Source organism: Megascapheus bottae, unplaced genomic scaffold (assembly GCF_031878675.1).
Source record: "Megascapheus bottae isolate mThoBot1 unplaced genomic scaffold, mThoBot2.hap1 H_3, whole genome shotgun sequence".
NCBI classification, from domain to species: Eukaryota; Metazoa; Chordata; class Mammalia; order Rodentia; family Geomyidae; genus Megascapheus; species Megascapheus bottae.
The window spans coordinates 601,503-613,633 of NW_028327860.1; the positions used below are offsets into that span (position 1 = coordinate 601,503).

Genomic DNA, 12,131 nt, shown 5'->3' on the forward strand with positions numbered 1-12,131 from the left:
CTGTGCCATTGACACAGCCTTTTGGTATTCACACATGCACAGAAATATTTGCTAGGGAATAAGACCTGTAAGTATGAACACATACTTCACTAGAGGAATGTTGAATAAATCATGGCTCATGTTTCACAGTCCATATTTAGATAGAGGAAATTATCCTGGGCAGCCCGTGGACATTATTGTTAAGATGAGGCTTCAAAGAGGTAATATTATGCTTTTCATTTCTGCTTCTATTGTTTTGACTTCCCATGACAAATCTTCGTTGTTTTCTTAGCTAAAACCAAACAACAGCAACAAATCCCAGAGAATTTGGTTGCTGTTTTGTTTAGATTTGTAAATAAAGTAAGTGTACAACTTGGCTGTTTCAAAGTTGTGACTTGGTGGGAAGTCAAGTGTCATTTTCTATTTAACAGTGAGTGACTTTATCTATACTAAGTTTGTGTAACTAAGACACAAGCCATGGTGAGCATTTTTGTCAGTAGCACTGTCCAGGAGCAGTACCGGTGAGGCCACAGGATGCAGTTAGAGTTTACCTGGGGAATGGCGTGTAAATTCCCTTCTGCTACAGAAATAATGAGCAGGCTCTCGTGAGCTAACAGATGATGAGAGGTTGCATCTCAGAACCTCCGGCCTCATGAATTACGAGTACTGGTGCCGTCGCCTGCGGTTGGACTTCTCATAGTCTTTGGGCCGGTGATGCATGTGTTTCATCTCAGGCCAGCGAAGAAAGCTGTTCTGTTTGATTACAAAGCCTAGCTCAGTCTCACTTCCTTTTCAGGAGACTATTTGGTAATGATTGAAGAGAAGCACGGAGCCACATGTGTGCGTGCATACGTAAACTGGAGGAGGAAAAGGAGCGAGAGCTCTCGTGTGTGCGTCCGGATGGTGGGGCACAGCATGGAGGCTCCTGTCAGCGAGGCCTTCAGGGACCAGATGTCCATCGTGGAGATCCCGCTGGCTGAGGCACCCTTGTGCATCTGCTGCTGCCCTGTGAAAGGGGACCTCCTTGTGGGCTGCACCAATCAGCTCTTTCTGTTTACTCTGAAGTGTCAGGTCATGAGCGAGGAGCTCTCAGTGCTGGACTTCGAACGCTCTCTAGTGATACACATCAATAGCATCATCCCCGTGGAGCTCTCTCTCTGTCTCGGACATGTGGCTGTCATGTCGGACTTGGAAGTCCTAATCCTAAAACTGGAATCAGGCCCTAAAGGTGGAGAGAGAGTTAGTCACCATCCACAAAGGACCAGCAGCAATCCAGTGAGCCAGACAGAGGGTAATGATGGAATTGACTTACTTTGTTTCAGGCAGAGAAGAATCCTTCACCTTTGAAAAAATCTCTGTTGTATATGGTACCATGCCACATTATTTATAGACTTGGTTTTTTGTTCGTTTGTTTGTTTTGGCAGTACTGAGGTTTGGACTCAGGCCTTGTACTTGTTAGGCAGCCATTGTACTACTTAGGTATACCTCAAACAACCCCCCCTCACTTTTTTATTCCCCCAGTTCTGGGGCTTGAACTCGGGCTGGGCACTGTCCCTGAGCTTCTTTTGCTTAAGACTAGCTCTCTACCACTTGAGCCACAGCACCACTTCTGGTTTTGTTTCTGTGTATTTGGTACTGGGGAATTGAATCCAGGGCTTCATGCATGCTAGGGAAGCACTCGACCACTGGGCCATGCTCCCAGCCCAGTGTTAATTTTTGAGATGGGGCCAGGTCTGGACCACAATCCTCCTGTTCTCGGCTTTCTATCACAGCTAGAAAGGCATACACATACGATCATACCACATTCTTTTGTTGAGGTGGCATCTTTCCTTCCTAGACTGTCCTGGAGCCAAGTCCTCACAGATCCAGCCTCCCACCTAGCTAAGATGACAAGAACAGGTCACCTTGCCTAGCTATGATTTGGGAATAGGTCTTGCAAACTTTTCTGCCCCGGCTGGCCTCCAGCTGTGATCCTCCTGACTCCTGCCTCTCCACTAACTAGGATTACAGATGCGAGCCTTGCACTTAGCTAGGCTTCATTATGCCTACTAGATCGGGTTTGTAATCTGGCTCCGCATATTTTATTCTGGATCAGACAGTCTGTTCACACCTGTCAGTAGAAGTAATGGTGCAGCCTGAGTGAGGTGATCATTATCATAATACAGGTAGATGACCTTGGATAGTGCCTTGTCTAGTTTTCATTCAAGTAGATAGTTGTACTTGAAGTTACTAACTGCTTGAATTTTATTTTCTAAGGATTGACTACTGAAACATCACAGCTTGAGTCAGATGATTTTGTTTTTTGCCAAAAGCCCATGGAATTGATTGGTGAGAAAAGCAGACAGTCTGGCATGTCTGTTACCCTGGAGTCAACTGGGCTGGCTGAGGAGAAAGTGAAGTATCTGCACATCCAGCACTTGCTCTATCGGTATTATAGCCTCTTCAGTCACTGATGTCTGATGTTTATGTTACTGCTCAAAGTACATGGAAACAAGATTTTTTCCCTCTCTCTTTACACCCACAGACGTTTCACTCCTGACATTTCATTCTGTGTCTCATCTGATGACATCAAGTTGCATTCACTCCAACTACTGCCCATTTACCGAGCAGGTACATGTGCCGAGCAGGCAGACCTCTGGCTGCCAGGAAGATCCATGTGTGGGAACCAAGTCTCCCTTAGCAAGTACCTGTTACCACTACATAGGAAAGTCTTAATAGCTAAGAAGTGAAGCCATTTCCCCTTAGAATGATCCCTCTGTTTAGAATATGAAATTGGAGCCCTATAAGAGTAGAGCAGAAGAGATGCACCAGTTCCAGCTAGATACTGAACTAAGCTGCCTTGAATCACTTGGTGAACCAGGTGACTTAAAGCAGTGGTCAGAGACCCTGACACACACTGGGTTTACCTGAACACTTATTACCAATGCTAGGGAGTTTGACTTAGTTGGTAGTTTTGGGTCCTGGATGTCTAATAGGCAGTAAGACTGAAAATCACTTGGTCCCAGTCCACTTCGTATCTTTAGACAGCATCTAGGGAAAGGTACAAGTATTTAAGATCTAGCATCTTCCTAACTCTGTTTCTGTTAGGCCACTGAGGGTCTGGTCTGGAGTGTGCTGTGCTGAACACCAGCGGGGAGGACATGTAGTGTAAGGAGGCACTGGAGCGCTGGCAAGGACTTGCACCGCTCATCGCAGATGGGTAGAGAGGCAGATTCTTAACATGTAACTCACAACCGCACACTCTCACTTCTGAACACAGGTTCTCCTTCCGATGGAGAAAAACTGTCACAGGAAAAAGAGCTGCTGAGTCTCTTCTGTTTTTTCTCATTGCCTCATGCTGGCTATCTCTACATGGTTGTGAAATCCGTTGAGTTAATGTCGGTCTACCAGTATCCCGAGAAGGCCCTGCAGGCCGTGCTTACACCACAGTTTCTGCACGTCATCACAAGGTATCATTTCAGTGTCACCAGCCTCCCAATCATTGGTCTGTGAGTTCTGTAGCTGTGGCCTACATCTGTGAGGTAATGTAAAGTGCTGTCGACTAAGGAGCTGGCCCATCCGGCCGCATCTGTCTTTGGATAGCCCAGACCTCTCTGGGGCTGTGGGCTACATGGCTGGTGAGGACCCTCTTGTGGAGATGTGAGGTCCTGTGCATGGGAGATTTCTGCAGGCCGTGAGGGAATCTCTCTGAACTCCTTTTTAGGCTCCCTCTTCTCACTGCTGCCCTGTTCTTTCAGAATCGAGTTACTTCTTAGTGGGTTAGAACTGTGACGAGACCAGAAAGAGGATGTGACTCTAGCCCTGATGAGCAGCGACAGGCAGGCAGGTTGCATGTCCTATGGCTGTCTTGTGGTTTTGCCTTAGCATGCCAGAAGAAAACTGGGCTCTGAGTAGGAGTTGGATTTCATTTCCTTTTATCTCTGCACTTTTGCTTCTCTTTCCACTATTTTGAATCTAAGCAATATTCAAAGCATCCCTGGGCCCTGTGACCAAACAACTGTGCATACGCAGTGTCAGCTGCTTTTTTTTTTTTACAGTGTTGGGTAATGTATAGAGGGGTTACAGTTATATTCGTCAGGTAGTGGGGGTATCAGTGTGTAAGAAGTTGGCTACTTTTTTACAGCAATGGTGCAAGACACAGGAAACAGGCACAAATGATAGATTTTGGAAAGGGTGTGAAGACTTGACAATGTGTAGTGTGTCCTTGGGAGGACAGTGGCCGTGTTGGAGCCAGGTGACTGTGTTTGAAGCTGGGTGTAAAGGCTACCTAAAGTGTTGATGGATGGAGATTAGAAATGGGTATTGTAGGCAGGGGAAAGACTGCCGTCAAAGATTGTATTCAGTATTTCAGAAACACTTTTTTTAAACCCAAAGGGAGTGTTGGAATCCCCATCCAGGGATGGGATTTTTCCTGACTTGAGTGCCAGGAAGAAAGGTATGGGGGCAGGGGTCTGTTTCCTGAGTGTCACTAATGATGTATAAATGTAGAAACATGCTCGGGATGCGCTTGCAAGTGGCCTCAGATTTGTGAGAGGTGCTGAGAGGAGGTGAGTGGTAAAGTCGCCACCACAGAGGCCGATGGACCCTGACAAGTCCACTCATGGACTGGTTCTGGATGGCAGATTGCAGGACTGTGTCTAGGCAAGGCAGAGGAGGGAGGCAAGTGTGAGGATCAGTGGGTTACATGGCACGGCAAGGGTGGATCTCGTGAGAGCCCCCTAGGGGGCTTAAGGCCCTCCAGTGGGATGTGCAGACCCCTCCCCTGGGAAGAAGTCTCAGCCCCTCAATCCCTAATTAATACTGGTGTCCTCTGCCCCTTGCTTGGTGGTGTGCTGGAAGAGCCTCCTCACCCCCTCAGTGCCTCTCTCCTCTCCCTCAGCAACAACCTGCAGTGCTTCACGGTGCGATGCAGTGCAGCAGTGGCCCGAGAGGATGACCCCTACATGGACACCACCCTGAAGGTCAGGACTGGCTTTGGTGAGGGTGAGACCCAGGGCTGGGGAGCATGGCTCGCAGACTTCCCTGGGGCCAGGCTGGGAAGCTAGGCCATGGGTCCTCTTTCCTAATGAAGTAGAACTTCTGGGTGTAAATACTAATAAACATTTGTCATTGTGATGGAGTTGATGATTTGCAAGATTGCTTTGTAAACATCTTACTCTGAGTTAATTTCGTTTTTTAAGGCTTTGTGAGGATAATGTAATTTAACAGGGCAGTTTATGATTGTGCCATAGTACAACATCATCTCACAGAAATACTGGTGGCAGTTGTATGGATTAACAAAACAGCACATATATAAACAAAATACTAGCATACTCCAGAGCACAAAATGAGAGGTATTAAAATAATTTATTCATACTATCCTCAGATATGCCTTTAATTCTTTTGTTACATTTCAAACTTTCATCAACAGTCTTCTGTACTTATTCTAAGAGTTAATAGATATGCTAGATCAATAACTGTCTTTTTAGTGAGACATACCGTGCTTATTCTCAGGAAAGCACCAACCACAAAATCAATGAAGGCAGTTTTATCATCTGACCTTATATGTCTGTTCTCCAAAATAGACCTAGTGGGAGGGGGTGCAACCCACTCCCTCAAAAATAGACCATCTGTGCTATTTTACCTCTACCCCAAAGTATAAGCTATTTGAGTGGGTATTTGTTATGAATGTACGTGCAGTAAGAACCCCTCAAATTACGATGTCGAACGTTACTGTATGTGTTAGTGATGATGGTTATGTTAATAAGCCAGCTGGTGAGCAGTCTTATCACAGCACTGTCACCATTTGTGTGGCTACTGTATGGTCTCCATTCTCAGAGCCTTGTGTTACTACAGTTTGTCCTAGTTTTGTGTTGCTAGCCCAGCTTAGTGCCTTCCCCCAGCTGTGTGGAAAACCAGTCACACATTTCCTGCACCTTTCTCCTGATAAAATAGGCACACAGTCTTTCTAGTGAAAGCTACACAGGACAGCAGCCTGATTCCCCAGTGCCCCTGGCACACCTTGACAGTCAACAGCCCAGACTTCATTCACAACCAAGGGTAGTGGGGCTGTTGAAACACACATCCATGCACAAAGAAAGAGTTAGCCACTGTGCATGCCACAGAATGTCCTTTCATTGCGGTTCATTTTACCTAGAACCTCCTGACTGCGCCAAGCCAGCACAGGAGAACTCTACAGGGCTGCCCTTCTCAAGGGGCCTGCAGAGGCCATGCTTCCCAGTTCCCACACCTGCATTTTTTTTCAGTCTGCAGATACCATGTTGGTTACTTGTTTGACTGACTGACAAATGATTGACTATATAAGCTTAGATACCCCCACTGTCTTAAGAATAAGAAAGTGGATTTGTGGGAGGAGGGGGTGTGGAAGTAAGGAGGCAGGCTGGTATGGGCCGGTGAAAGCTCACACACCTTTATTCCCTGATTACATTTGTGATCTCCCCTCCTTAGGCTTGCCCACCTGTGAGTATGGATGTCTGTGCTTTAAGAATACAACTTTTCATCGGCTTGAAAGCCATCTGTCACTTTAAAAACCACATCATACTTATGACCAAGGCAGATCCCGAGGCCACTGAGGAGAGAAGAGAATCTCCCAAGAGGACTCTGTAAGCACCCTGTCCCCACCACTCCTGCCAGCTTCCAGAATGAAGGAACAATCAGATGATTTTTTTAACTTTTTTTTTTTTTAGTGATTTTTTTCAATGATTTTTTGGGGTTCATTTTCCAGAGAAGGTACAGAAATTTCTAAAGATCTCTATAATAATATTGAACAGTCGACCATAGGACCTTTAGGAAAAAACAAATTCAGAAATAGTAGTAGGTCAAACAAAAAAAAAATTACAAAATAGAAGTCAAGCACAGTGGCTCACAGCTCTTCTTGAGGCGGAGATGGGATGAATTATGGTTCCAAGTTAACCAAGACATACAAATTTGTGAGCCCCCCCCCCCCGCACGCGCCCATCTCTACAGTTCCTGTCAGCTCATCTGTGCCAAGGTCAGCCAAGGTATAAATGTGACACACTATTTGAAAGAATGATGAAGGCATAAATAAAGCACTAGGGTGGGTGGCTTCAGCAAGCTAGCAAGCTCAAAGCCCAGAGATCAAACCCTTTTATGGCCAACAGCAATAAAAATAGTAGTAATAATTTCAGTAAAGGTTGTAAGCCAATTTAGGAGATACTTCTCTGTGTTCATCATGAGACTCCTCCTGAATCCTTTTCCTTAACCTTATAGTTCCATTTTTTATCCAAAGATTACTTTCTGGAAATGAAAGCAGAATGACTAATTGCTTGTAATGGCACCTTCATGAAAGATAATCAAATGTCTGCCACGTGAGTCCCTGGCTAACTGAGCGTTTTGGTTTGCCTATTGGGAAGAGAGCACTTAATTCTAGCCCAGCAATGTTTCTGTTTGCTGTGAACACTTCTGCACTGGGAACATAGTAATAGGGAGTATAATGTAATTACAGGGAAATAGAAACTAGGATCACTAAAGCAGTCTGTGCAGGGGAGACACCTATAGCATAATACAGTGTATCTCAAGTATAGGATGTTTTCATTTTTTTGTCTCACTGTTTATGCCAGCTTGGCCTTGAGTTTTCAGTTCTCCCGTCTCAGCATCCTGGGTGCTGGAATTATAGCCTCAGTGTTTGCTTTTGAGTTGTGTGTGCTGTGCCTTGTTCCTGGACAGGAAGGCACCAGAATGTTTGCACAGAATTCACTTGATCAAAATGTTTTAGAGATTTTATACTTTAGAAAAATACAGAACAGAGCAAGAGATGAGACACTGCCTTAAGCAGACTTCAAGGCTCATGTGGTGCTATCCATTTTCCCTGCCGTATCTGAGCAAGCTGTTTCTGTTTACACGAGTGATGCAGAGCATGCTGAGCTGAGAAATCCCCTTGCAGGAGAGGGCCTGTGCTCAGGGACTTTCAGAGCAGATAGTGGTGCATGTTTTGAGCTGGCTGCCCCTCTGAGAGTACTTATAAAGTGAATCAGAAGCACTGAACTACCAATACGTGATAGAACAGAAAGTGCTGTGTGCCCATATCGTACTGGGAGGTCATCAACGCTCCAGCCACTCAGCAGAGATAAATACTTTCTGTACTTTCAGAGTTGTATTATTTTATAGTACCCAATATTTACTACTCAGCACTGCAGTGTATTAGTAATATGTCTTGCCTTTGTTTTGCCTTTAGTTCTAGGAGAACTGCCAGTGTTCAGCTGAGGATGCCTCCTGGAGCCGGGCCTGGGTGGAATGTCTACATCGTGAACACTGTCCCACCAGTGCAGCTCTACAAGGAAATGGTACTTTCCCTGCTTTCCGGAGAGTGGAACTGATGAGGAGCTTTGGTTGCCACACCCACCCCAGAGCTGTCTCCCAGTGGAGTGTGAATTCTTTTTTTTTTTTTTTTTTTTTTTTGCCAGTCCTGGGTTTGAACTCAGGATCTGAGCACTGTCCTTGGGCCTTCTCAAAGTTTTACCACTTGAGCCACAGTGTCATTTCTGGCTTTTTGCTATGTATGTGGTACCGAGGAATCAAACGTGGATCTTCGTGCATGCTAGGCATACAGCCTACCACTAGGCTAAACTCCTGGCCCCTGGAGCTTAACGCTGGCTCAACCTGTCCCTTTCCCCATGCTTAACTGAGGTATCACCCGGCTGATACACCGGTGGTCTCAGGTCAGCCCCCTGTGGCTACAGAAGTAGATGTAGTAGAACAACCTGAACCAGCAGTTGAAAATAGGGTGTACTCAGTCTCAGCCCCAGACATGGGTACACCCCAGAACTTCCTTACACCTCATACAGCATGTTCAATAGCCTCAACCAACTGGGATCAAATCATGACGATTACTGACATAGTATAATCTGGGTCTTCCTTCCCGAATACTTCAAGCTGTTTAACCAGGTACTACTTATCATCATGTATGTAAACTGGCCCATAGATCTTGGAGAAAGAAAACACTCTACGTAGCCAAAGCTCTAGTAAGTGGTTGATAACCACTTTGTTTTACTTTTGGTATTTAACTTGATCTAGTTTACCCACCGTGGTTAAGGGCAGACTGGGCAGCCTCATGATCTATTGGACATCTCCACTCCAGGTGGACTACAGCAATACCTACAAGACAGTGCAGACGCAGAGCTGCATCCACCTCCTCAGCGAGGCTCACCTGCTTGTCAGAGCCGCCCTCCTGGACACCCAGCAGCTGGAGCCCGGCGAGAGGGCAGAGCTCATGGAGGCGTTCAAGGAGAGCTGTGGGCATCTTGGGGACTGCTACAGCAGGTCCACAGTACCCCAGACCCTCCCAGCCAGGCCTTCCCACGTACTGCATGCACTCCCTTCCTCCTCCTTCCCTGGTAGCTTTCTGGTAGGAGAGGGGACACGAGGGGATGCCAGGGGAGGTGGGTCACAGGACACTCATTTTACAAGCACTTGTTAAATCCAGACTGCATGCCGGGTACTGGGCTAGGCCTAGAGACACCGAGGTGACCAGCTATTACATACTTAGAAGAGGAGCAGTTTGTCAGGCAAGCAGTGGAGTCTGCAGCTCATGACTCCGTCACTCCTTAAGAACTCCTGGGGCAGTGAGCAGTGACGCTCCCTGAGACAGGCAGCTTAGGAGAGGGGACAGCCACAGAGTGTCACTTTACCCCCAGCACAGGTGCTTGGATGGCAGCGGGCACTTGAGGAGAAGTGCTATTTTATTTCACATGAGCACCGTTTGTACATTTTTGAATTTAGCTTTTTCAGAGGTTTATACCACTCACAGGATTGGTTATAAATTAATGAAACACATTTTCCTTACGAAAAACGCCATTATTTTAGAGGTACCTCATGAGTATTAAAATTCATTTAATGATTGTGCTCCATATTTATTTAGGACTAGGAAAAAGGAAATTGCATTAATTAGAATGACAGTAAACTAAAACTTGGTAGTTCTAATTACTAATGGCAGGAGAAAGGATTGGGATTTTCTGTCTTTGGAAAGCATGATGTTTTTACTGGATATGTTGAGAACAGGATCAAAGCTTACTAATCGGCTTTTTATTTCTCTCCCTTAAGGCTTGCTACCCAGCATGCACACCTGGCCCTGCCGTACTACAAGATGTCCAGTTTGTCTCTGGCTGAAGTCCTAGCCCGTGTGGACTGGGCAGAAGATGAGTCACAGAAATACGAGAGGGGATTACTCTTTTATGTTAATCACTCACTTTATGAAAACTTGGATGAAGAATTAAGTGGAGTGAGTATCGATTTCTATGTAGTTATAGGTAATAATTTTAACTTTTCATTTTTAGTAACTTATGTAATAGCATTTAGATGGCAAGTTACTAGGATTCTCTTCCTTATCTTCTTTCTTTTCCTTAAAAGAGAAAATAAAATCACAGGCCTTTAATGATCATAGAATGATAGCTGACAGAACTTACAGGCTATTTTAGGTACGCAGGCCCAGAGAACTGGTTGGCCATTGGCTGGCTCCCGGGGCGATATCCTGCCTGTTGTTGTGGAGCCTTCTGCCCTAACTGTCCATTGTCACGGCCAGCACTCACAGAACCCTGGCCTGGTGGCCTCAAGGCATTATTAAGGATCACGCTTAGCCCCTCTTGTACTGTAAACTTCTTTGGAAATTGCAGAACCAAATGTTTTGATGTTCTGAGAGAAATGAGAGAATTTCATCCAGATTAGTTCATTAGGTGAACTAGTTCATTAGTTCATTAGGTGAATTTTGCTGTCAGCTGCCTAACCTTTCATCCTTGGTTGGCACTCCCAAAGGAATTAGCTGCAAGAGTGGCTGAGATGTTTTGCGTGGCTGAGCCAAAGCGACTGCCTCATGTTCTCTGTAGCCCTTCCATGAAGAACATCGATCCCTCACGAGCCTGGAGTTGCCTGAGTAGCCTGGATGCCTGTGGCTTCTCCTCTGTCTTAGTGACGTTAACTAGGGCAGCAGTGGCTCTGAAACTGGGAGACCTTGACTTGCACAGAAAGGAGATACAAAGCCATTCAGAGGTACACTGCCCTATCTGTGTGGAGGGAGAGGTGTGGGAGGGGGGCAGAGGGGTTGTGGTGGGGAGATGGGGTGGCTCGGTGCTGTCTCTGAGCTAGCCTTTCACACTTGAGCCACAGTTACACTTCTGGCTTTTGGGTGGTTGATGGGGGATAATAAGTCTTTCCTGTCCAGGCTGGCTTTGAACCTTGTTCCTCAGACTTCAGCTTCCTAAAGAGCTAGGATTATATGCATTCAGCTGCAGAGGAGATAGTGAGACAGAGAGGCCAATCACATGTTCATGACCAAACAGGAGACTCATGAAAGAGGTAGAATTGTACTAGACAGCTCCTGTGCACCTGCAATGATTCCAGGCCCACAGCATGGCCCTGCTTTGTGTGCGTGCACGCGTGTGTGTCTGTGTGTTTCATAGGGCTTAAACTCAGAGCCTCTACACTGTTCCTGAGCTTTTTTTGCTCAAAGCTAATGCTCTACCACTTTGAGCCACAACTCCACTTCTGGTTTTCTAGCAGTTAATTTCTTACCTGTCCTGGCTTGGAGTGGGGATCCTCAGATCTCAGATTCCTGAGTAGCTAGGATCACAGGTGTGCGCCACTGGCACCGCACTGTGACTTTGCCTTCTCAAGTAAGAAGACGTGCTTTGCCCCTCACCAGTGCCCTGGTCAGGTAGGGTAAAGCAAGCCCACATCAGGATACCTGCTGCCTTGCAAATGGAATTCTAAAAAAAAAGTTTTCTTCCCGTGATTTTGAAAAGCCTAAGATATAGTCTTAAGCCCTAAATATAAACCTTTCTGTATAAATAGAACATCCTGATACTGAGATAAGCTCTAATAATTTGCGTGATGCAGTTAATGATATCCTTCTCGGAATAAGAACTGATCTTTGTAGCTAAAGAAAAATTTGTACCTGAGGGAATCAGAGAGAGGGATCCTGATTTTCTTTGTCTTCTGAAGATGCAGTTGGTGTGTGGCTTCATTCTGGAACCTCGGCTGTTGATTCAACAGAGGAAGGGATTGACAGTCCCCACTGAACTTGCAGCTCATCTGAAGGAAAGCCAGCCTGGACTGCTGGTTGCTGCAGTCCTGGGCTTGCAGAAGAACGACAAAATTGGAATTGAGGAAGCAGATTCTTTCTTTAAGGTTTGTCACAGTAA

The 12,131-nt window shown here is 45.9% G+C and overlaps 1 protein-coding gene across 5 annotated transcripts in view; it reads left to right on the plus strand.

Annotated features, from left to right (window-relative positions):
* Positions 1 to 12,131, plus strand: part of LOC150038932 (BLOC-2 complex member HPS3-like) — a 36,064-nt gene that overhangs the window by 7,738 nt on the left and 16,195 nt on the right. For all 5 annotated transcript variants that reach the window (XR_016534589.1, XR_016534588.1, XM_090328216.1 and 2 more), the window contains exons 2-12: positions 776 to 1,270; positions 2,236 to 2,407; positions 2,504 to 2,589; positions 3,239 to 3,428; positions 4,859 to 4,940; positions 6,427 to 6,581; positions 8,174 to 8,282; positions 9,077 to 9,258; positions 10,039 to 10,216; positions 10,747 to 10,980; positions 11,932 to 12,117. Coding sequence is in view for 3 of the 5 variants with exons in the window: in XM_090328215.1 (XP_090184341.1) it covers positions 776 to 1,270; positions 2,236 to 2,407; positions 2,504 to 2,589; positions 3,239 to 3,428; positions 4,859 to 4,940; positions 6,427 to 6,581; positions 8,174 to 8,282; positions 9,077 to 9,258; positions 10,039 to 10,216; positions 10,747 to 10,980; positions 11,932 to 12,117 (2,069 nt within the window). In the remaining 2 variants the exon portion in view is untranslated. The remainder of the gene's footprint in view (positions 1 to 775; positions 1,271 to 2,235; positions 2,408 to 2,503; positions 2,590 to 3,238; positions 3,429 to 4,858; positions 4,941 to 6,426; positions 6,582 to 8,173; positions 8,283 to 9,076; positions 9,259 to 10,038; positions 10,217 to 10,746; positions 10,981 to 11,931; positions 12,118 to 12,131) is intronic.